The sequence below is a fragment of the Scomber scombrus genome, chromosome 12 (assembly GCF_963691925.1).
Source record: "Scomber scombrus chromosome 12, fScoSco1.1, whole genome shotgun sequence".
In the NCBI taxonomy this organism is placed as follows: domain Eukaryota; kingdom Metazoa; phylum Chordata; class Actinopteri; order Scombriformes; family Scombridae; genus Scomber; species Scomber scombrus.
The window spans coordinates 17,398,526-17,422,693 of NC_084981.1; the positions used below are offsets into that span (position 1 = coordinate 17,398,526).

At 39.5% G+C, this 24,168-nt stretch overlaps 1 protein-coding gene across 2 annotated transcripts; it reads right to left on the reverse strand.

Moving 5' to 3' along the window:
• Window positions 1-49: 49 nt before the first annotated feature.
• On the reverse strand, window positions 50-22,878 carry slka (STE20-like kinase a). 2 transcript variants are annotated; one of them, XM_062431109.1, is made up of 19 exons: window positions 22,265-22,878; window positions 19,287-19,451; window positions 16,449-16,497; window positions 15,730-15,879; window positions 14,748-14,820; window positions 14,191-14,385; window positions 13,913-13,994; window positions 13,557-13,688; window positions 12,182-13,441; window positions 11,974-12,104; window positions 11,371-11,494; window positions 10,634-10,813; window positions 9,039-9,131; window positions 4,703-4,832; window positions 3,832-3,956; window positions 3,541-3,735; window positions 3,037-3,162; window positions 2,611-2,724; window positions 50-1,961 (listed from the first exon to the last, which is right to left on the reverse strand). In XM_062431109.1, the coding sequence occupies exons 1-19, from the start codon at window positions 22,412-22,414 to the stop codon at window positions 1,815-1,817; spliced, it is 3,621 nt and encodes a 1,206-aa protein (XP_062287093.1). In that variant the 5' UTR covers window positions 22,415-22,878; the 3' UTR covers window positions 50-1,814. The 2 variants fall into 2 exon arrangements, with proteins under 2 accessions (XP_062287093.1, XP_062287094.1); XM_062431110.1 differs by lacking the exon at window positions 9,039-9,131.
• Between the last annotated feature and the right edge of the window lie 1,290 nt (window positions 22,879-24,168).

Below are 24,168 nucleotides of genomic sequence, written 5' to 3' on the forward strand. Positions count from 1 at the left end.
GTGTGACTAAATTAATCTCAAAATGATTTCACTCAAGGTTTGGTCCAAATAAACAGTCAATATTTTATTTACAACAAAAATGTCCATTTATAAAGACACTAAATACATTTGATCTGAAATCAAAAATGCATATACTGAGAATATTCGTTGTGGTAGAATGACGACTTGTCAAACACATCAAAATGCTGTAACTTAACAAAATAAAAAAATATTTGAAATATATGGGCCACATGGTGTCATTCACAAGACAGCCTCCAATAACCCCAATAAAAATCCAGCATTCATGACAAAACACCATGTTAATGTTCATGTCAGTATATAGAGAACTTATAACATGCATTGATGATATGCAGTGGCAAAATAAATGAATCAGGTATTGTTCTCTTGAAATGGGTCTCTTTTTGTGAGCTGTCAATACTCGTAAAATACAGCGAAGAACATCTCTTCACATGATGAAATACAGTTAAGGAGTTACAGATACAGCATTTTACCTCTCATACAACACTGGTCTCAAAAAGAGCCAAAGCTCATCATGAAGAGCGATTACAGCATCAATATATCAGGAATACATGTTTAGAAAACTAGCTGTGGTCATAAAATAAGGGCTTATTTGAAAAAGAAAAAAAGAAGGTAAAGCAAGAAAAGAAAAGCAGGAAAAGATGTTCAAACAATTCAGTCAGTTTGGAGTTCGAATAGGCTTGGGTGAGACAATGGTGACTCAATGTCAAATACACATGACAGTTTACTACTGCATATCTTTTTTAGCTCATGTGGCAAAACAGTGCAAATCAACAGCTTTACATTCCTTAAGTATACGTTTGGATTCATACTTCACACAGAAAAGCATTCGCTCATGAGAACATTTCTCAAAAAAGGACAAGTGATTTATTTATTTATATGAGTATTTTCATCATTCTCCAGGAAGTAACAGGCCACCTCTGTCTTTAACTAAACAGGGGAATGTGTATTTTGGAGAACAGCAATGAAATGAAATTATGTACTAAAGCAATAGATATATTTTTTTCAAAGACTAAAATCCTCATGTTAAGCAGAGTATCTGATTGAAATTCATATGTAGCTACGCACATGTAACATTTTACTCAGCGCATGATTCACAACACAGTACATTCCACTTGCTTTTAAATCACAGCCTTATGATCCCAACACGCTGCTGTTTTTGACTCCCATGAAGACATTACACACTGGGCACATAGGACTACACAGCCATAACAACGCCTTACAGACTACAGACCTCTTCTGACTCATCAGTACATCTCCCCAGAACCAGCTCCACCTTACATGCAGCAAGACAGACTTTATAGTTGGCTTAATCACCAGCTTATGAAATGAATAAAACTCTCTCAACACCTTGTCATTACAAGTGAAAATGATATCCAGGTATTTAAGTGCAAAACATTCAGGGGGCCCTGTATTTACCGCAAGCTGTAATAAACAGATGGAAGGGCACTAAATGCAGAAACGAAACAAAAAAGAACATATGAGGCACTGAAGATCATTCATACTGTAGCAGGCTGTGCTTACAATGCTTCTGATAAGCATGATTGGCCTTAGCTACCTACTGCAGACTTTTAAATTTTGAACATGGTCAAAAAAGTGCATATTTTGTCCATTGGACATTTCCCAACGAGCAGAGAAGAGTTGACTAAGTGAGGGAACGGAGTGTAGGCACGTCATGCTCACTAAAGGTGGAATCGAAGCAGTGAAGACATGTTCATGTTTATCAGTAACGGTCAGAAAAATGATGCACACGCTAACAGGAAGAGTCTGTTAGTGCAGCCAAGTTTGATTTGAGGCTATAAACCGGAGTTGTGCAGGTTTGGGATGGGGTAAAATTTGGATACTCGACTCTGAGTGGTGGGGTTAAGGCATTCGGATTCGCCGCTCATCTTGAAGAAGACCTCCTGCTCCTGGAGCTTCCGTGTGAACTCCTCCTCCAACGCCTGCAGGGGGCAGCAGATACAAACAAGTGAGTCAACCACTGAGGATTTCATAACATGATGAAAAAAATTATCAAGGCAGCTAATTGACTGCATGAGTCTCAACCGTGACATTCATATAACAGATTAGTATACATATTTTATTAATGGATAGCCCCTTGAGATGAACCATCTCGTTTTCAAGGGGGTCCAACATAAAACATATATTACAACACAATCACATACAGCATGCGTAAGGCTCTCAATTACCAACCAACCCACACATCATTCCTGTAAACCCACAGTACCCACACAAAATGAGTAAGAATAAATACCACAAAGCATATAATGTAATGCCAATCATAATGATATTAATATTAATAATAATTACAATAGTAATAATAATAATAATAATAATTAGAGTAATAAGAGTAGTAATACAATATAATGTTATCAATCTTAATATATACAACATGATACAATATCAAATGTCACCATATAACAAATACACCACCATTATATCATACCATTATTATCCACAGTACAGTAACAGTAATAATAATGTACTATGAATAATAATAACAATTAGTGATAAGCATGAGGTTGATACAAAACACAGTCTGGTTTGTGGGATTTACACACTCTTCAAAGAGTAAAATGATATTAAATGTACCTTCTTCCTGGGTCTGAGCTTCTCTCTCCACTCCTTTATCTCCTGGGTGTGCTCCTCATCCAGCTCCTTCAGTTTTTGGGTCTCATGTTCAATCAGCAGGTGGCATTTCTCATTCTGAAAGGAAAATGTGGGTGAACACATAATCTTTGGAAGAACAAAAACAAAATACTTTATCTGCACTGCAATTAACTCCTGTTTCTTTGCTCTTATTTGATTGTTTCATTTAATTTGGTGTGTTAAGATCAAAAAGACTTTAATATGATATTATATATTTTCCTTCTGGATGCTGATCCTTCTATAGTCACAGTGCACTATTTATAATCTAGGTATTAAAAGCTTGTTCTCCGGTTACATTCATTCTAGGTCTAAGTAGTGCAGACAAGAAAGCAAGCTAAATGCTTATAATGTGAGCATTTGTGGTGTCACCTGTAGCTGCTGCAGCTCTCTGATGTTTGAGTCACACTGCAGCTGCAGATCCCTCATCTGGTTCTCATGTTTTTGGTGTTGATGGAGCCTCTCATTCTTCTGCCTCTTTTCTTCCTGAGAAGCAAACTGAACGACACATACAAAACACAATTCAAACTCATTAGTACTGTGCTAAAGGCAATACCAGCAAACAGAAGAATAGAGTCAGCAGAAGAAGAAGTGCTTCTTGCTGCAGAGAATTTATGAGATGTTTCATTATTTCCTCCAAAACGTTGAGGATGATGAAGCCAGTGCAGCTTGTGAAATGTTTACTGGAAAGTTGCTGGTCTAAAATCCGGGAACATTAAGTGTACTGTGTTTGTGCTGGCCAGATCCCAGCTGTGACCGTATGCCTGTGTGACACAGTGTTGCAATAAAAAGTACAAGCATGTTCAGTCACTTCTCCTTACATGTAACAACTAGAAAATCGAAAACAGCAGTAGCATGAATCCATGATGTCCGTACCTGTTTTATCCGTTCTCTCTCCTGCTCTGGAGTCACACTCGCAGTGGCAGTGATGCGGAGGCTCTTCTTGAACATGGCCATGCGGGTCTTGGCCTCGCTGCGCTGGATCTTGGGCAGACGAACCCTTTCTTGGTTCTGTTTGTTCTTCATCTCCTCAATCAGCCGCTGGTTGTAGCGCTGCATCTGCTCCATCTCCTGTAAAGTACCCACACACACACAGAAATGGTCACATATGAACACACGTCATGTATTTTAGTAAAGCTGTACCCTTCTCCATGTCTTCGCTCTTACTTTCTCGTGCCTCTTCAGCAGCTGGTGTCTCTGTAGGAAGTACTGGTCTTTGAGCTGCTGCTTCAGCTGCTGGTGCTTCTCCTGCAGGTGGCGCTCCTCCAACTCCCACATGGCTGCTTCTCGAGCTGCAAAACAAACATGTGCACACACACAGAAACATCAGACAAGGCCAAGGTTAGTAGACATGTATATGCATGTTAGCTTGTGATGAGAAGTGTGATGAAAGCAAAACAGTCGGGAAAAACTGTCAGCAAGTTTGACAAGCTGTTACATGTCTTCTCAAACATGTCTGCATGTCACAGTCATTATTTACACACTGATGATGAGTACAAGTCATCACTGACATGCACTGACTTCACAAGCCTCTCAGTGAATCACGGGTAAAAAGGGGACAGTGTTTCTACCTTTCAGCCTTTAACTGTTGGTTTCATATGTGTTTGTTATGAAAATTAAACAAGACTTGAAACTTGCACAGGATGCTTCAGCTGAGATGGTTTTTTGAGAGGTGACACAGTCCAAGTGTGTACTGATGACAAAAGTCTGCTGATGTGGTGTTTTCAGCTGTGCTGTCAGGGAATCAAATCCTGAAGTCACCAGCACATGAATGCACCACAACAGCCTGACGCTTCAAATCAATCAGTGATTTCAACGACATTATTACACAATGACTCCACACAAAAAAAAATAAGACAGGTGATCCCTATGATGGATTTTTTGTGTGAAGCAAGTTTCAAACATCTGAAATCTGGTTTTCTTATCTTACTGAAATCAACAGAAACTAGTAAAAGAAAATGCACAAGTGGTAAGCTGTAATGAAAAGATGTGACTGATTTCATCTGTTAAATACTGTAGTTCTTTCTCCGTCTCCCACCTCTCATCAGCTGCTGCTTGTGGTTAAGGCAGTCCCTCTCAATAGTGGCGATCTCCAGTTTGTGCTGCTGGATAATTTTCTTTAGAGCTCCGTCCAGCTCTTGCTGCTGCTTCTGTAGGAACTCCTGCTCCTGAGGAGCCAGACAGAGGAAGAGCAGTGAGACACAGCAAGAGGAAGACGAGGGGATCATACAGAGAGACAGAGCCAAGAGTAGAGAGAGAAAACGTAAATGTCAATACAAATGCATCTTATGTATAAAAGCTGCCTGAGAGAAAATTACATAATCTTATGAAGTCATCCACTTCAAGTTCAGTACAACACAGAGCACATTTCACATCATCAAACTGGAGTAAGCAGAGGAAACACTCAGAGATCATGGATGGCAACGATCCACAATGGAGGTGAAGAGAGTAAGAGATAAAAGATAAAACAGTTCAGTAGAGTTTCAGTTTTATGTAAGACAACATCTACATCGACATTCAAAGTGTCCAGAGTCCAGCCTACATTGTGCATGACTCATCACATAATGTGCCATGAGTCATCGATTCATTTAATGTTCTTTTCTAGCTTCATTATGTAATGTTTCATTCTTTAGATTTCAAATACAAAGCAGGTGACAAATGGTAGGTTATGAACCGTTATTATTTAACTATGATTAAATATAATTGATGATGCAATTATAAAGAATTCATTTCATGAGAAGAAAATGTCGGTTACATTTTTATTATAATGATGAGTTCTAAATTAAACTGGTTGAAATATGACGCCATAACCAAATTATGTGCTATACCAGCAGCTTTTACTCTCCTGTGAGGTAGTCAGTCTATATTTGGACGTCAGCTGACCTCAGCTGGGGGATCAACAATCTAGTCTGATGCAAGAGGTGTAACACACTATAAATACCATATAAATACACAGACTCGATGTAGAACATTTGTGGATTGGTGGAGGAAAATACTGTGCAGGAGAGAAAGAGAAAACCACTGCACAAACAGAGCGATGGCAACACTAAAAAAAGAAACAACAACACCGCCCATGCTTACATGTGTCGCTCTTAAGAGTGAAAGCTGAATCATTACAAACCCTCCTATCACTTAACTCGACACACATCTAAGTATGGGCTAGAAACGGAGAGAATCGGGGCGGTGGGGGAGAACTTACATCCTGCATCTGAGCGTTGAAGAGTGCGCATGAGGACAACTGAAAAGACTGTATCATAACCTGGGCCACTGCCTGTGGAGGAGAGCACACAGCGCACTCGCCCTGATCAGGGACATATATCACACAGCAGGGTGAGGATCTCTCACTTTCGCACACAAACACACACACACACGCACACACACACTGATTCTTCCTAAGTTATGCAGGATATGGCCCTTTTTCCACTTTGGGAATGTCAGCGAGTTTGAGGCGCACAGCATAATACTGGAGAAACGTTAGGAAGTTCATTAATTAGTTATTAACTCTTCTCGTCTTCTCATGCTTGAAAGCACTTGAGTTTAATCCAGCTTGCAACAGCAGTTTTGTTAACATATGTTCCATGCTACTGGCTTATGAAGTGTTAAAACGGTTACCTCTCGAAGAAAAGAATGCGTTTCTCCATGTGACTCATCACTAATTAATAAAAGATGTACAGGAAAACAAAGTTTGGAAAGGGCTGACAGTGTGAACGTATTCTGTGGAAACAAAAGCTGTGTCTGTAATCGCTCCCTCTTTCAATCTCCCTTTACATGATAAACACTCAAGGGTATGATAAGTACCAAACTGAGAGAAAACACTTATGAATCATCATTTTGCATCACCGCTCACTGTGTGCTGTGTGTAAAAGTAATGTTAGGGGCATAACTATAAGAAAAACAGCAAATATTACCATTTAAGAAAGTCAGAACCAGTGAATTTATGTCGCTTTTGCTGAAAATATGATTAACAATGAATTGATAATCATCACATATTGTTAATATTGTTAATAGCTCGTAATGTTTTCTGGAAACTCAACATCAAAGCCATTTATAGATACAATAAATTATTTATCTAGTTAGTTCAGTACCTAACCAATCAAATTCTCATTGCTCACAACGAGGATAGTTACCTCAATATAATTCGGGCTTAGCAATAGTGACAATATTAAATATCATGATATTTTTGACCAAATACCTCAATATTAATATTGTCACAATATTGTAAGGATGACTATTGATACTTTCACAAAATATTTAAACAATGAGATTTTTGATAAATAATCATCAGTAATGTGGATATAATGACTAAGTGTGTAAAGGCAAATAATACAACGGCTAGAACAATCTGTTAAGTTCAGAAAATTGCATCACTTTATCATAATGCAGCCTTTAAATATGAAGATATCGAGTTTCATATCACAGTTCTGATATACTATCAATGTACTGCCCAGCCCTAGGTATAAATAGTATGGCGAAATCTCAGACACTGTTTTGTTAATGTTCAGTGAAGATGATGAACTGTGGTTTACCACCGGGTAAGGTGTATCTGAACTTGCCTTGAGAAAGATCATGTGATGAAAAGTTGGATCATTGGGACTCTCTCTAACTCTTAAAATCTTAGACACTGTCAGGAGTATATACAGCATAACAGAAGTGAATACATCCCTGTGCAATATCAGTACAACGTCTTCTCGATTCCTTTGTATGCCTTAACATGTGAAGAAATTGACAATAAAGCTGACTTTGACTTTGAGGTTAAATAATTCAACATCATATAATCTTACAATAACTGTAATATATCTATGGTGGAGTGCAGGGTATGTTATCTTATTTATAATTAATTTTATTTTACTTATTATAGACTACATTGAAAATACAGGCCTGAAAGAACAACCTCAATGCAACAAGAGTGAAAACACCTGTGACCACCGAAACAAAATTGTAACTTTAAATTTAGTCTAATTGCCTGAACGAGGCTATAAAACAACACGTGAAAGTTGTGTCAGATGCAACGTGGCTCCACATGGTGAGGAACTGGCTGAACAAGTAAGAAACCAGATTGTGAGACTCCATAAGGATGGGAGAGGGATACAAAATCATCAGTATCAGCCCATACTACCAATAACAGAAGATGCATTGGTCATCCTTAAAAAAATGAGAGCATGCACAATTTGCTGTTTATATGCAATCTTGTATTAAAAAAAAAAGACAGGCAAGTGCCTCTGAATTGGCACGAGGATTATCTGCGGAAACTGATGTTTCAGTGACTGCTCACACAATGTATGAAGTCAACCTCATGCACTGAGACGACGTCCAAAAAGGAAACCATCGCTCTCAAAATGGCACAAATATGCAAGATTAAACTTTGCCAAAGAACATGAAGAGAAGCCTGATGAATACTGGCAGCACATTCTTTGGTCATATGACACCAAAATAAATTAGTGTGGATCAGATGAGGTTCAGCATGTTTGGCGTAGACCTTGCTGGGACTACCACAGTGCTACCACAATGTGCTGATATGGAGCTGCATGAGTACAAAAGATGTAGGGGAGATGAGATTTATAAATAGCACAGTGAATGCAAGTTTGTATTCTGTATACTGAATAAAAAGATGACTCCCAGTCTCAAGGAGCTTGGCAGGAGAAGAATTTTCCAACATGACAAACATGATCACAAACACTCCCATCAGTCTGTCCCCCGACTTGAATCCAACAGGACACCTTTGGAGTATTTTAAAGTGGAAGGTTGCAAAAAACAGCTGACAACAACCATGTGTGAGGAACGGCAGAAAATCTCTCTATAGATTTGTGCAAGACTGGTATCATATCCGTCCTGGAGTATCCAATCTACCATCAAAATTTAAAAAAGGCATAGGCGTAAAAAAAATAAATAAAAAGAATGGAGTCTCACTAATGAAGGGTGTGCTGACTTTTGTTGCAGTTTGTTAGTTGTTGCTTAAGTAGTAAATGTAAGTTTCGTTATAGTTTAATTAAAACATCCATTTTTAAAAAAAATAATTGGCTTCTTGTTTGATTTTGAAAACAAAACAAATTAAACTGTATTAAATGGACATGATATGTTATTACTTAACATTTTAGTGATACTGATATTGACCAGGGGTGCACTCAGTTTTTGTTGTATACTATATACTGTATATTGTCATATTACCCAACTCTACCTAAAACACTAAAGATTGAATTTATAGCACTATGTAGTAAATATTAAGAGATTACAGACACAGCCATTGTTCATGTTGGTGTACATATGAATACCTTCACAGAACAGATCAGGTTATAGGGAGAGAGAAAAGGACATATGGAGAGAAAGGATAATCTCTTACTCTTTCACAGAGTAGGAGACAGCAGGTGATGGATTACCTCAGCAGTCTTAAGGAGTGATAGGTCCTCCTTTATGCGTTTCATGAGCTCTTTTCTCATGTGTTTGGGTGACTGTCCAACTTCCTGTTCGACCTAAAGTGTATGTGCAGAAACTGGTTGATGCTGTATATTCCGAAAAGCTAACAAAGTTGGCCAAGAACAGTAGAAGACATGCACGGCCTAGTTTGAGAGGAAATATGCCGCATCCAGCCACCAACTGATTAGAAGTCAGCATGCTAAACCCCCATGGCCCGAGTTGGAAGTCCCTCTGAACTAGTCAGTCAGTCTTTTGATTAGTAGCCGCTCGGAGCGCGTCAGAACTGTCCGCATTATCTGCACGAGTTAGAATCATGTCAAGAGTTTGTCAAAGAAAGATTTGTCTGGTATATGATAGAAGATGTAGCAGCTCCCCCTGCATTACTTTGCATTTGATTAATTCCTTAAGCTATCAAGAAGATTATTTTCCCCTCTTGAAATCAAAAACCAGAGTAACTGAGCTGGAATCAGTTTAACAGTCCGGACTTGTAGACTACTCAAAAGCTTTCGGTTTATAACTTATTGCAGATTAGACTTCACTGATGCATCGCGTTACACACGTAATGCTTCAAGTCTTGTTAATTTAAGTTTTAATTTACATGTTAAAGACGATTCCATATCAGTTACTCTGATGCTTTTATTATTTTCCCAAACTTCCCCAAACACCACTTGGAAAAATCGTCAAAAGTTGGCCATCCCATGACCAAAGCCACCTCACACACTCATACAAAAGACATGGTTAGTTAAAAACACAACAACAGTACATTCTGGATAAAGAATACAGTATTGCAAATGACAAAAGGTATTAAAAAAAACCTACACATTTTATCAATAAATAATAGCTCATATTTTTGCAGCTAAAAAAACAAACAGTACACTGCCACAGACAGAAGCAACCACTTTAAGCCAACCTGCAATAAGAAGGTACTTTAAATGAAAATATCCTCTACATTGCCCAGAAAAATAGCAAGAAGCAAGAGCACAACCACCTAGGCACCATAATGCACAATATAATGCCAATGGCATCATTGCCATGAAAAGGCTGTATAAAGCGAAACACATGAACTATTGACAGAGCATGTTAACACTGCCTGCCAAGCAGAGAAAGAACCAGAAAAACTATTAAAAACCTCTCATATATGTATCACAACCTCAGCAACCTCCATTCTGATAAGGTTTTACATTTAGCCTGAGATTGAACTTTTATAAAATAGTTCTCTAAAAATAACAAATAGACTCAGTAGCGCATTATTGCTTGTGAGGCAACTAGAAGCCTTGAGGCAGATGAATAATGGATGCGACAACATGCAGCTAGCAGCATCTAGGAGTAAGATAGCACAGTCTGCCAATTGCTATCGTTTGCACACATACAGTACAGTTTTAAGCACAACAGCAGGGCAAACCACTCCCAGAGGATTAATATGCCACAGGGTAAGCTGTTAAACACATGCACCATTAAACAGCTCGTATCTATGACATGCAAATGAGCCTCGACCAGCTAAGGACTAATCATCCCACTAAAAGGCTCTTCCATGCAGACACGGTCATGCATGACGTACCTCTTTCTTCCGGTTCTTCAGCATGTTTTGGAACTTGGAGAGCTCCTTGTCTTGATCTGCTTTGATGCGTTTGGCCTCGTCTCGGAGCCGGCTGGTGTGATCCTGCTCCAGGCGCTCAATGGTCTGCTTCTGCTTCTTTTCCAGGTTCTCCACTTCTTGATCATACTGACGCTTCTTAGCCTGTACAAACAGAGTCACAGGACATTGGCATCAGTCTGAAAAGGTGAAGTGTTTATATGTGATACAATATTATCGGATTAAATCCCTCAATTAGACTTACATTAAAGCCCCTGTTTGAGCTTTACTGTGCAGAATGATGCATGCACAGTTTGACACTAAGAGAGTTCACATTCAGCTGCTGAAGGGGAAAAGTTTCTCTGTGCTCACCAAGAATCTGAGTTCAAGGCCTTGCAAGCCTGATTTATGACATCACAACTAGTTCAGAGGTAATCATGGTCCAATATGCAACATACAAAGTGCACCTTCAACACTTACATTGAAAATGGGCTTTACAGTGAAGTAGGAGAGAAATTCGAAATTATTTTTTGTTGTTGTGGAAAAACCATATCAAGCATAAATTAATAATTCAAGTATAAGGGGATTTTTACATGTTGTAAAACGTGTGGAGGGGATGTTTAACTTGTGCAGAGTTCACGTTTAAGAACTTTGAGCTCAATTCCAAAGAAATTACCAAAGAAAAAACATCACACCGACGCAGTATGAGCAATCTGACTCACTGTAGTTTCCTGTTCAAAGCGCCGGTAGATCTGCTCTCTCTGCTGCTGCAGCTTGTTGCTGAGCTGCTGCTGAGCCCTCTGCTCCTCTTTCTGCAGGAGGCGCAGCTCTCTCAGCTCCTGCCGCCTGAGGAAACCACACCAATGGTGTAATTACTCACAAAATACATTTTATGCTTCTTTATCTATTTTTTCTTTGATGCAGTTTAATTTTGAATTCAATATTAATCTCCAATCCATATTTCATAGGAGACTATTGTTTCCCTGCTTTGATGTTTCTGGTCCCCACTTTCTGAATCTGTAGTTGTTAAATTGATACATGTTAACTCAGACTGCATACTGACATAAGGTCATGAACCCAGCAGCAAATAGTCAGACAGCACTTGTATAAACAGTCAGAGCAGCAGGTCTCATGTCTTTAAAAGGCAGCATGGGAGATGACAGTAACATAATGCAGAATTCATCATGGGAGATAACCCATCTGGCATTTGTAAAAAGCTGTGGGAGTTGTGAAATGAATGAGAACTATTTAAGGCTGGCATGTTAAATAGGTCATGTTCCATATTTAGACCCACAGTATAGCAAGAAAATTAGAGACAGACATACCTGAGGAACCGCATCTCCTCACTCTTGGTGTCGTTGTCGGTCACTATCTTTGATGTTGTCACACTGACCTCCACACCATCCACCATGAACTTACGTGTCTTTTTTAGAGTCTTCTTCTGACGTTTTGACTCCTACAAAAGAAACGAGATGTTCTCAGATGATGAAATTATTGTTGATATTTGAGGTTATAAGTGACAGGTTGTATTACCTGCAATGATATTGAGCCCCCTTCTTTGCTCTTGGACAGGAAGCTGGAGATGGACAGATTGAGGTCAAGGCTGTTGCTATCAGCAGCAGAGCTGCTTCCAGAGTCAGAGTCCTTCTCCACATCTGGTTTGATCACAGCAGGGCTTCCCTGCTCCGTCTTGGTTTCTGAATCAGTTTCACTCTCTGGGACACAGACAGAATTTTGCGATGTGCTATCATGTGCACTAGTAGTTTTCTCCTCATCTTCCTTCACTGGGACATCCTTAGATGGAAGCACCTTTTCAGAATCCTCAGAGGTGTCTTTGGCTTCATCACAGACTCCATTTGTGGATTCAATTGGTGCCTGCTCCTCCAGTTCAGTCTCTCTGGCCTCATTCTCTTGTTCAGGCTGCTCTGCCTCCTCAGGGACTTTCTCGTCAGGCTTTTCTTCTGTCGCCCCACCTGGCTGACTTTCTGCAACCTCATTCTCAACCAAAACCTCAGCAGAGGAGTCATCCACACTGGACTTTGTTTCTGTGTCTCCATCTAAGTTTGCGTCCATTACAATAGATTCTGGGCTTGATTCTATGTTGTCTTTGTCCATATTTACATCTGTACCATTAGCCATATCTGATATTCTGTCCTTGTCTTCTTCTTCTTTTTCTCCTGCCTTCACTACTTCTGATATGGAATCTGGCTTTTCTGGTGTATCTTCAAGTTTCTCCTCTGATTCTCTGGATTCAGTAAGCTGTTGATTTGACTCAGATTCTTCTGTACCTGTTTCTTTTTCCTCCTCTTCTGTCACCTCTTCGGGCTCTTTTTCAACCTCCAATACTTGTGGAGATTCACCCTCAGTTTTCTCTTGTGTCTCAGTCAGTTCCTCCACTGTTTGTTGACCATCTGTCACAGGTTCTTGGGTATGCACTGCATCCAAACCTTCGTCTGGCTGTGATACTACAGGCTCAGCAGGAATCTCTTCAGCTTGACCATCTTCTGGTTTAGTCTCCGTAGAATCTTGTGCGATAATGTCCTTGGGGGGCTCTATTAGCCCAGAGGCCAGGTCTTCATTACTAGCATCAGACACTTCATTGAGCTTCTCCTCTTCAGTCTTGTCTACCTCACTTGTTCCCAGTCCTTCATCAGACAGCTTATCACTGGTCCTGTCCTCAGCAGCTTCAGCCTCTGCCTTTTCTGTAACAGATTCCAGCGTTGGTGGAACTTTGTCATCCTCTGAGCTGGCCGCGCTGCCATCTGATGGTGCTCGCTTGTGCCCAGGAGCTGCCTGATCCAAAAGTTCGAAAAAAGTTTTTCATTAGGATAAGTTTGATTGATCCAAAAAAGCAAACAATAATTTTAGTAGTTTTATATACATTGTATACAACACTAAAAGTACATACCAGAGGTGTATCAGGCTCTTCCTCCTCTTCCTCCTCTTTACTGTCCTCAATCTCCTCTGTGACTTCAGCTTTGGCCTCGGCTATGAGCTCTCTGAGGGGTTTGCTATCAGTTACACTGGTGACAAAAGGATGCTACAAGATGGAGAAGGACACAAGATCAAAATGAAATATAAATATATATCCATCGCAAACTGTTGGTTAGAATCAAATACAAACAAAAAAAGCAAGACAGTAAAATAACACCCTTCAAAATAAGACATTTAGATTCACATTATTTTAAGTGCATGCAATCTTTGGGTTATACTGTAGGCTGTGTAAATAGTTGCATAGCATGTGGTAACAGGAGGGCAGCCTACCTGTAGAAGCTGTACAGGGCCCCACCTATTGTCCACATTCTTATCAAGTGCCTTCCGCAGGAAGTCACTGAATTCTGGCGACCTTTCAAGAATAAATAACAAAGAATCAGCTTGTTGTCAATGCCCCCTGAGTGCTGCTTTGTGGACTAAACTTAATACAATCCTTTCCCCTGTGGCCATTCAGCTAAGCATTAACCATTTACAGCGCTTTCACACATTAAACAGTCCGAAAACATTCCAGTGCCACCTCTCTACTTATCACCAGTGTGCAATCTCACCAGCGAGAGGGATGCATGAGTGTGGGCGGCTCGGACTTGGCTATTTTCAGCAGCACTCTCATGGGATTCATCTCGTGGTTGGGTGGCTCAATCTGCGCCAGCTCTATCAGGGTTACCCCAAGGGACCAGATGTCGGCCTTGTAGTCGTATGGACGGTCCTTGGAAGTTTCGCACATTACCACCTCTGGGGCCATCCTGCATAATAAGAAGCCAGTGGGTTTGAAATAAGCATGAAGAAAAATCTGGACTGAATGTGAGTGTGTGCATTCAGGAGCGTTCTTTGATATCTTACTTTTGGAGGGAAACATGAAAATAGAGCATGTGCATTTGGGTCTGGAATTTGAAAGATAGGAAGCCTATTCACTATATAAAGCTGAGGTCATCAGACACTCGGCTGCATTTAACTTGCTGATTAGGCTTTTCCCATTATCCCTCAATCCATGACAGCTTTTGTGATACCACATTGAAAAATAATCACCCCTAGCTGTGTGACACGCTAGGACAATTATGGATGCAAAAGGGGTGAATACCGCCTGTGTCCAGGCAGCATGACTCACCAATACGGAGTGCCAATGAAAGAATCTCTTCTCTGTAATGTCTTGGTATTTTTAGCAGACACCCCGAAGTCAGCTGAAAGAGGAAATGAATTAATGTTCTCTTTATCAGTGAATCAACTTAAACTGTGTTAAGACACATCCTGTGTTTAACAGTAAATCCATTGCAATTGAAGACATAAAACAGCAGACTTCATTCTTAACTTGCATGTTTTAAAATATGAACCACATAACTGGATAGAAAAGCCACAATATTCCTTTTATAATGCTCTGAGAGTCTATCATCACTACCAGCAGTTATGTTACCTGAGCGACTATTTGAGCCTGCTCTCTTTTTCTCGCATCACTTACAGTATGTACACATTAGAGGGAAAGAGAGATCTATCATTTAGTCCCTGGTGACTGCTTGATAATTATCGTTTGCCAGGCTCCGTCATGACCCTCTGCCTACAGAACGTGAATCATCCGGGAACCAGCAGCTTCGGATGCTACAGCAGCAACATGAATACTTGTGAAATTATGTAATCAATTCATTGTATTACCATCCAGTTTTGTCCTTCAGGACTACAGAAAACACATCACTTCATTTTGTAATTTTTTTTGCACTTGAAAATGCATCAACGTTACATAAATGACTCATTCCAATTTTACAGTGCTGTGCATTTGTCACCGCTATCCCCAAAGTCACATAGCTCAGCTGGTTGACACTGCACTGATGGCAAAGGGATCCAAATCTGACTTTACTAATTAGCTTTTTAAGCCTATTAGCGTTGGCCCTGCAGGAAAGTTCTGAGTGGCCACCAAGGACACCAGCTGAGAGAGAAATCAACAATGAATCAGCTATTGTTCTGTGTAGTGTTCTTAAGATTATCTTAATGTGTGCTTAGCTGGAAGATGAGTGATAATTCAGTGCTGAACAACCCTTCACAATTAATGAAACAAATTAAATGGCAAATGTAGCAGTAGATTTTTTTTTCTTTTTTACCAAGTTTCACATCTCCCTCCCAGGAGAGGAGAATATTCCCGGCTTTCAAGTCTCTATGGATGACCTTGTTCTCATGGAGGTAGCATAACGCATCCAAGGTCTGTTTACACACCACACGGATCTGGGGCTCTGTCAGAGGCCTCTCGAGTTCTGTAGATAAACATACAGACAGTTCATGAGTCATATTTTGTTCCAGATGGTTTTGTTACTGTAGTTTTTGTGATGCACTTTTACAAACAGATTGGGACATCTGTACATGTTAATATGTGATGGCCTGATGGTATCCAATAGCAACCAGTGGACAAAACTCCACCCTTTCACAAGCCAGCATGTATGACTGGACAAGCCTGGTGGAAGAAATGTGTAATAGGTGAGTCACATAACAGATCAGAATTCACCAACATTTAACAGCGGACTGAATTAATAGGTATACTTTATGTCATAGTAATTCACACATAAGAAGATGTGGAGAGGTGTTTCTTCAAGCCTCACAATAAGAGAAAGAAACTGCAGGCATTAGAAGTGGACTAACCACTCCTTGAAATCTGAGCTACAATAATTACACACTTGGAATAGGCTCTCCGATGGGGAGAGGGGGAAAAATCCCACAGAGGGTTTTGGATGGAATAAAAAGCGTTGGCACTGGAGGATGGAGCAAAGGAAAAGCTCCACAACTTCATAGTGTTTTTCAGTTTTCCCTGAATGAATGAGGGACTTACCCAGCATGATGGCATCCACTGCACCACCCGCACAGAACTCGATCAGAATCTGCAACGATAAAAGAAAAGAAAGTGAAACTGTAAGATGGATGAAATATAAATGTAAAGCACCCCCAATTCTGAAACTCTTAACTAAGCAAATGATATGTTTAAAGGAGGAAAATGTCATCCAAGGTAGATGAATAGCATGACCTTTATAGGAAAGACATCAACACCCCTTTTCTATGTTATTGATTACACTGTGAGGACATTCCAAGAAGCCAATCAATCAGACACTAAACCACCATAGTGAGCATCTTCTACAAACACATCCCTTCTTTTCCATTTCAGAACAATCTTTATGTTACAGTCCTTGCTGGATCGAAATATAAATTTGGAACTGCCAGTTGCAGACAATGACCTGGATCATCTCCTTGTTTGTCATTATGTGCTTTTTTTCAATTCAATGCACCTGTTCAGGTTTTGTATTCAAAAAGTGTGAGGAAGATGGTAGTAATGGTTGGTTTCCCTCTTTGAAATTTGCTTTTAAAAAAAGGGGTAAAACGTATTTTGTGTAAGTGTAAACGCTTTGTTGATTCACATCCAGGATATTTCATCACACATTCAGGTGAAAAATGACTTCCTCCTACTGAGAAGTCAGAATGTCAGATGCAGCATGAAGACAGTTTCATTCCTGACGTACAGACTGTTAAATGCCTATCACAAATAACTGCCCAAGCTCTTTATACTATGTCTAACATACATCATTTATATTAGGGGAATCGTGAGTAGAAGTATTGATTGATTTCTTCATCGCTGAGTGAAAGTTTACATAATATACCACTTAAAATGAGAAGTTCAGACTTGAGCAATAATCAACAGGGGTGCCTTCAACACAGTATAAACCTGACCTGCTTAAACCAAATGGCCTGCAAATAATACAAGGACGAAACACAGTTAAGTCTGTGAGGCAGCAGTGCATTAGATGAACATAATATCATTGCCTAATACTGTTATCGAGATGTAAAACTGACCAGAGTCTGACCTCAGTTTTAACAGCTGATGTAATGTACCCGACCATCTCTTTATCTATATGGGCTTTGCCAGCACGTTATTTGGCAGCTCATGTATCGGATGATACAGAAAAATCAATCAGAGCTACAACCGAGCATTGTCTTCTATTCAGGGACTCAAACAAAGAGAGGGAAGAGGAAAACCAAGCGGTTGTTCCTGCTCTGTATAACGATTTATTGAGCCGCAAAAATCTTGCTGTTATCTGATGTTTTTATGATTCTGACATAAAGCTGTTACAAATCTGTACTATATGCTGATCATAATCTTAAATTAACCATCATACATGCAAATAAATTTCATTTTAAGCAACATATTTTTCTTGAACATATTGTACATAAATGCAACAAGCAACACATACAAAGCCGAGGCAGTTGCGCATTCATCACACTGCTTAAAGACGGGGCCGGAGGTACAACCTGCGCACAGCTCTGAATTATTCACAGGCACTTTCTCTAGCCACCAAAACCACTCCATTATCTTCCCATAGATGTGGCCAGTCCACGAGGGATGGTCACATGACACCACCTGCCAGGACCTAATTGCTCGGGGGCCTCTTACTGCACACAGCATGATATCTACTGACCATGTATTAAAACTGCTCTGTGAGTCAAGTTGTCGCTCGTGGCAACAAAGCTTAATGAGAGTATTAAAATAAGTAGATGCAGGACTCTTTACAAAGGAGTCCTTGTCAATAAATAAGGTCAAAAGTCAGAGGTCTTCAGTTATTTGACACAGAGGCTCGGTTGAAAATCTATTTATTTCACAATCCGTATGGATTACACCACAGCACAACACTGACTCTGACTCTTTTATTCTGGGCCCATTTCATTAATTTGCATTATACTGTACTATTGTTGCTGATGTTGTGTCCAGTTCATTTGTAATAACTGCTTCACTTATTAACAAGCTATGGATTAACATGCAAGTTGTTTTCTCACTTACTATTTGTTTTTTATAAAATGTCTGAAAATATTGATGCATGTATTTCTTAAGAGCCCAAGGTGATGTCTTTAAATGTCTTGTTTTCTTGGATCAACTGTCAAAAATCCCAAATGATTCACTTCACGATTAAGTATCACAAGCGTCAAATTCTCCCATTTGAAAAACTACAACCAGCAAATGTTTAACATTTTTCCTTAAAAAAATTATGAAAACAATTGTTTGGTTATCAAAATAGTTGGTAATTAATTGATTAGTTGACTAATTGCTGTGGTTCCAAACATTATCCATATATTAAAATGGATGGATGGATACATTCATAATACATTACAGGGGCGATTGTAGGATCAGACCTTTAGGGAGGCTCAGCTCCTAATAAAAATTGTTTTAAAAGTCAGAATATGAAGTGTTGAAAAAATACAATAATTACTGATTTATTTTTAGGGGTGCTGAGATCAAATATAGGGGTGCTAGAGCACCCCTAAAAAGGGTTTAAAATCGCCCCTGATACATTATAATAAAATGTTTTTTTCTAAATTATGAACTGTGACTTATGGTAAGTCAGGCACATCTGAAGTTGAACACACAGTACTAGCCTCGCATCAGGCTCTGACTGTCACATTGTCAGTTTTAAACTCTTCAAATGTAGGCGACAGGAAAAAATCCTATAATTTAATGACTGTAAGAGTGCTTTAAGAAACAGCATAACGAATAGTGGCTTCTGATGAATTTGTGTGTCTCCATGCGTGACTGGTTCACTGCCTCTGTGTCTCCTTGGCTTCAAATCAACTGAAACACACAAGGAAAAAAAAAACACTTCCCTCAGTCAGGCGCTTTCTTACTTACCCAAAGTTTTCCTTCAAAATAGAAGGCATCCAACAGTTTGACGATGTAATGATGGTTGCAGGAGGCCAGAATTTCAATCTCTACCATGTAGTCTTCCAACTCATCCTCTGTCTTTGTGTCAATAACCTTGGCAGCAGCGAGGGTCCCATTCTGCTTGTTCTGAGCCTAAAATTAAGACAAAAAAAAAAAGGTGAAATCCCCGAGTACTTTCTCACAATACAAAATGTATAAATTAGGAAAAGTAAAGAGAAAGCCAACAAAGAGAGGGATTGTATCAAAAGAGTGTGTTATTCAATACATTTCTAAAACATGCTGGCCAGGCTACAGAACAATCAGCTTGGTTAGAGTGGCTATTGTGTAGGAACATCCATCGACATTAACAATTTCATCTCAGACAAAAGCAATTTTGGGGGAAGAAAAATAAACACTCTTTATAGCATGTGTAGCTGAACGCAATCTCCTAGATGATCACATCTCTATAAATACATTTCACAGAGACCTAATGATAACAAGTTGTTATGTATTGAATAGGAAAATAACTGTAGAAAAAAACACAGAGCCCCACAGAGCCCATTTGAAGTAATAACATTTCATCATCTTCTGACCTACCTACGCTTACAAAATTAGTGTGCAGTTAGTGTGAAGCGTGTTAATTTCCTCCCTCTCTTCTTTATTTCCTTTCACAGTGACACACCCACTGTAAGGTCAGACGTGAAGTTCCAGCTTACAGCTATTTAGACATTATAGGAAATTAATCAATTATTGAATAGGTTTCTGATTGGAGAAATAGCATCTAAACGGTGGTAACACACACCACAGTTTCTATCATATTCCCCATTAGGCTGCACTGAGGAGACAATCATGAAAAATAAGCACACTTCCTGTCAGACAACAACAAGCTGAGGAGTTCTTCTGAGGCCAGCTTTGGACTTCATGTTTATGGATACAGACATAATCTCAGGGAGTTAAGGAAAAAGAAAAGGGAGGGAGAGTTCAGACTAACTGCTGTAGCATGTGTCAGACCCTATATTTACACACTTCTGACCTGATACACACCCTGTCTCTTTCGCTTTGCACTGGCTGACGCCACTCTCACCATTTGTCTCTCATATTATAAGAGACAGGTACATGAATTTAACCGTGTGAGTAATAGGCTGTGTGAAGAGAATTATATAAGCAGTTTGCGGTAGGTCCTAACAAAATATATGCCATGCCTCTTTACTAATTAAAGGTACAGTAGAACCATCATGTTAGATGTGTATATGAGGTCAGAACTTGTTCACTCGCTGAAACAGCTGGTACACACTTCGCTGGCAATCACCCCACCCAAGTGAGGCAGCCTTCAAAAGCCTGTGAAATAACTGATGAAGTGCTTTGATTGTAATGTGAACTGCAACTCCTCCCTAAACCACTCTGTGTGGGAACCAGGAGTCAATACATAGTAAGGTGTATGTTTACCAGCATATTTATTTTGTCTGAAAGTCTTCTGGCTTTCATCATGGTTAACTAATCAGCTAATAAGACTCGGAAACAGGGAAATTAAGACTTCTAGGGCTATTAGCTTGCATTATTTGATCACAAGAGCTCCGGAAAGAAACAATGTCAGTGGCAGAGAAAGAGAAAGAGAGAGAGAGAGAGAGAGAGAGAGAGAGAGAGAGAGAGAGAGAGAGAGAGAGAGAGAGAGAGAGAGAGAGAGAGAGCTGCTCAACAGGGATTAAAGTAATAAAATAGTCCTGAATTGATGAAGGCATAGAGGTTTATGCTAAGTTGATTTCCACCATCTGTATTTGTATTACACACTTTACCTTTCCTGGAAGTTATTCAAACAGGTTGTTTTTAAAAAAAGAAGGGAAACTCAAAGACAGAGTTTACTAGGCTGAATTTCTCTCATGTTGTTGACCTTTTTAAACTGTGAGCTCGGCACAACACCAATTCTCACAAAGATAACCTTCAGATGTGCATCAGTTAGTGGAGATTACAGGAGGTGAACACAAAACTATGTACACCATGCGATACAATGCAATCCAACGACACGCACTACAGCTTTAGATATAACCACAGGAGGAAACGACTCCTCTCTGTGGTACTCTCGACAAAAACAGCAGATCAAAGTCTATACAACGGTAGCTATTTTATTAAATTGCATTGTACTGTTCTGGTGTTACTGATATTGTATCCACCTCATGTATAATGAACGGTATGTGTTGGTGAAACAAACCTCGACCTCAAGTGACACATTTTTAACCATGCATCAAATTTACATACACACCTGCAACAGTGTAAGGCATTAGCTACTTTCCATAGTCTATTTAAACAAGGTTCATTTTCACATACACTCGATTCTGAAAAGCTGACAGTGGCTGATTTGACTTTTAGGGCACCTGCTCCCAGGATTTTTATTTATTTATTTTACAGTTCATCAGTGTGTCCTGTGATCTCTCCAAGCAGCCTTAGACAATCCCGTTTGGCATCTGTGAGGCCATGTTTATTCTTCTGTGGTAAAGAACCACACCTTCAACAGTTTGGCTGAGGCCAAGTGCAACTCAATGACAAGGCAAAGTCATATTTATAACCTGACAATGTAGCTGGGCCTACCTTAAAAAACCTCCAAAATGGGAAATGCCTCTGACACAGTTAGGCGTTGAGTTAAAGCTGTCATTCACACAGCCCTAGTTCATCTTTTTTTGGGGGGGTATTTCCTCTCCAGTTACGATTCAAGTAAGCCATGTGTTAGGCAAGTAGCAATTATAATACAGTATAGAGTATAAGTGAACTGTGATAGCAAGCATTTGAAACGTAAATTGTAATTACTGAGAGTCTAATGGCCTTACGGATGTGGCCTGACTGTAGGTTGTCACTGCTGTCATTTAAACGTCGTCTATTATGACTTGCATGCATCAACATGAAACACAGTGGGACCAAGTGTTTAAGAAATGGGTTAGACAATCTCCAAAGCGGGCGTAATTTCTTATTATTACCTTGTATACTTTCCCAAACGCTCCATCTCCAAGTTCCCCAATGATGTCCCAAATATCCTCCGGGTTAACATCTCTGTGTACATGTTCATACTGCTTCTTCTTCTTGTCAGGCCCTAACTTGAATATCTTTCGAAAATTGAAAAAGGACATCTTTTTCTTCGGATGTAGCTCAACTACAGCGCCGTGGATGCCGTCTGTTCGGTTATTTCCGCCAAGAAATGTAACACTAGCGGTTCCTCCCGACACGGAGCTCAGGCGTCTATCGAAATAACAGCATGCAGGCGGTGAGACAGACACGCCGCTACTGTAGCCATTCAGCTATGATAATGTCAATTATAACTTCCTCCCGACGGCAAATAGTCACAATCACATCGTATATAGCGGTGTTCAGCCCGGACGCTGGTGGAGAGAAGGTGAGGAGGATACCGGGGAAGAGTTCAGGCTGCTGGCGTTTCCGTTTTCAGCGACTGAGATGAAATGACACCACTAATATCGACCATATCTTCACACTCTAAACAACGTTATTATGTGGTTGTTGTTTTTTAACATTCCCACGACAGAAATATAAACAGGCAGTGTAAGGACCCCGTGCCTCGGTTGGCTGACCACACAGAAGTTAGCGGACCTGCGTCGCCAAGTTAACACCAATATATGAATATGAGTTTCCGCTAAAAAACATTGGAAATAAAACCACTACAATGTTACTTTAAGTCAGGGTTGGGTTACTTTTTTTTTTTTAACTTAAACTTTTCTAATTTTCTAACCAATGTGTTCAGCTGTTAGGGTACAGTGGACCCATTAAGCCCACCAAAATCTAAATTCAGGTGTTTTTCATGGATATTGACATGATTTGTAAGGGAGATTATTTCTGATGAAGCAAGATTTATCTCTTATTTGAAAATGTTTTCATTAGTTCATGTAGATTTTGGAATATGAAAATAGGCCTAAAGATATGAAAAAAGTCAAAAGTATGGGATGGGCTTACGTCACGATTTATTTACAAAATGTATTGATTTCAAATAATTAAAAAAAAAAAAATCCTCCTCCTGAGCAAAATCTTAAAGGTCTGACTTCAGATGTAACCCCTTTGTAATCATCATGTTCATAATTGTAATTTATCTACACATTTTTCTCAGTAACTGCAACGAATTACAGTTATATTTAATTTGTAATTAAATTACGTAGCCGTTACATCTAGTAGACATTAGTCATTGCCATTAGAAAAGGAGAGAGATTAATACGAATAATACACTTCATAGCAACGAAAAGATGAAATGTTACGTTTGTGCTCAAGTTTAATCCCCAGTAAAGAACTCGATAGCTGCTTTAATGAAAGTCAAGCGTACTTTACACCTGTTTTGATTGATGAAAACGCATTTTACACAGCACGTCATCCTTAAACATCTCAAGTGTTAAAGTGTTTTTCTGGTGTTAAATTTTATGCGCATAAGACTCATTCAATGCTTTTATATTGGAGGCTACACGGAGGTGTTTCTGCTGTCAGTCGGTCTATCACTAGGTGACTTGATAGCTGGCCCTATATTGGTTTCCTGAATCTCATCGACAGGACGTTTTATACCACGCATGCTGCTTGTGTTCTCGTCATGAGAAGGAGGAAAATGGAAGAAGTTGCTTCGGCGTTTAGCCCCAGTTACAGGCCAACATAACTGTGCAAGGAGTCAGTGGATGTAACTTTTCAGTTCAGCTAATTTGTAATTGTAGAGAAGTCATGGGCTAGGCTTTCTGTGAATTACTGTAGCAGATGGTTATGGCTAATTATGTCAATGTTCTTTTTTCTTTTTGTGACGAATAAGTTATTGTATAAAGAAAGAAATACAAAACGTAACACACAATCACTCAGATCTGGAGAGACGTAAGGTGCATATTCGTACATGGCAATGTAC

Bases quoted from the DNA above. Each gene is read 5' to 3' on its own strand.
- slka (XM_062431109.1), bottom strand. From the start codon at position 22,414: ATGTCCTTTTTCAATTTTCGAAAGATATTCAAGTTAGGGCCTGACAAG. The intron at 14,821-15,729 runs GTAAAAAAGAAA...TTCCTCTTTCAG, and splicing joins GGAGGGAGATGTGAAACTTG to CTGACTTCGGGGTGTCTGCT. The intron at 4,833-9,038 runs GTAATCCATCAC...CTGGCTCCTCAG, and splicing joins CACTCCTTAAGACTGCTGAG to GAGCAGGAGTTCCTACAGAA.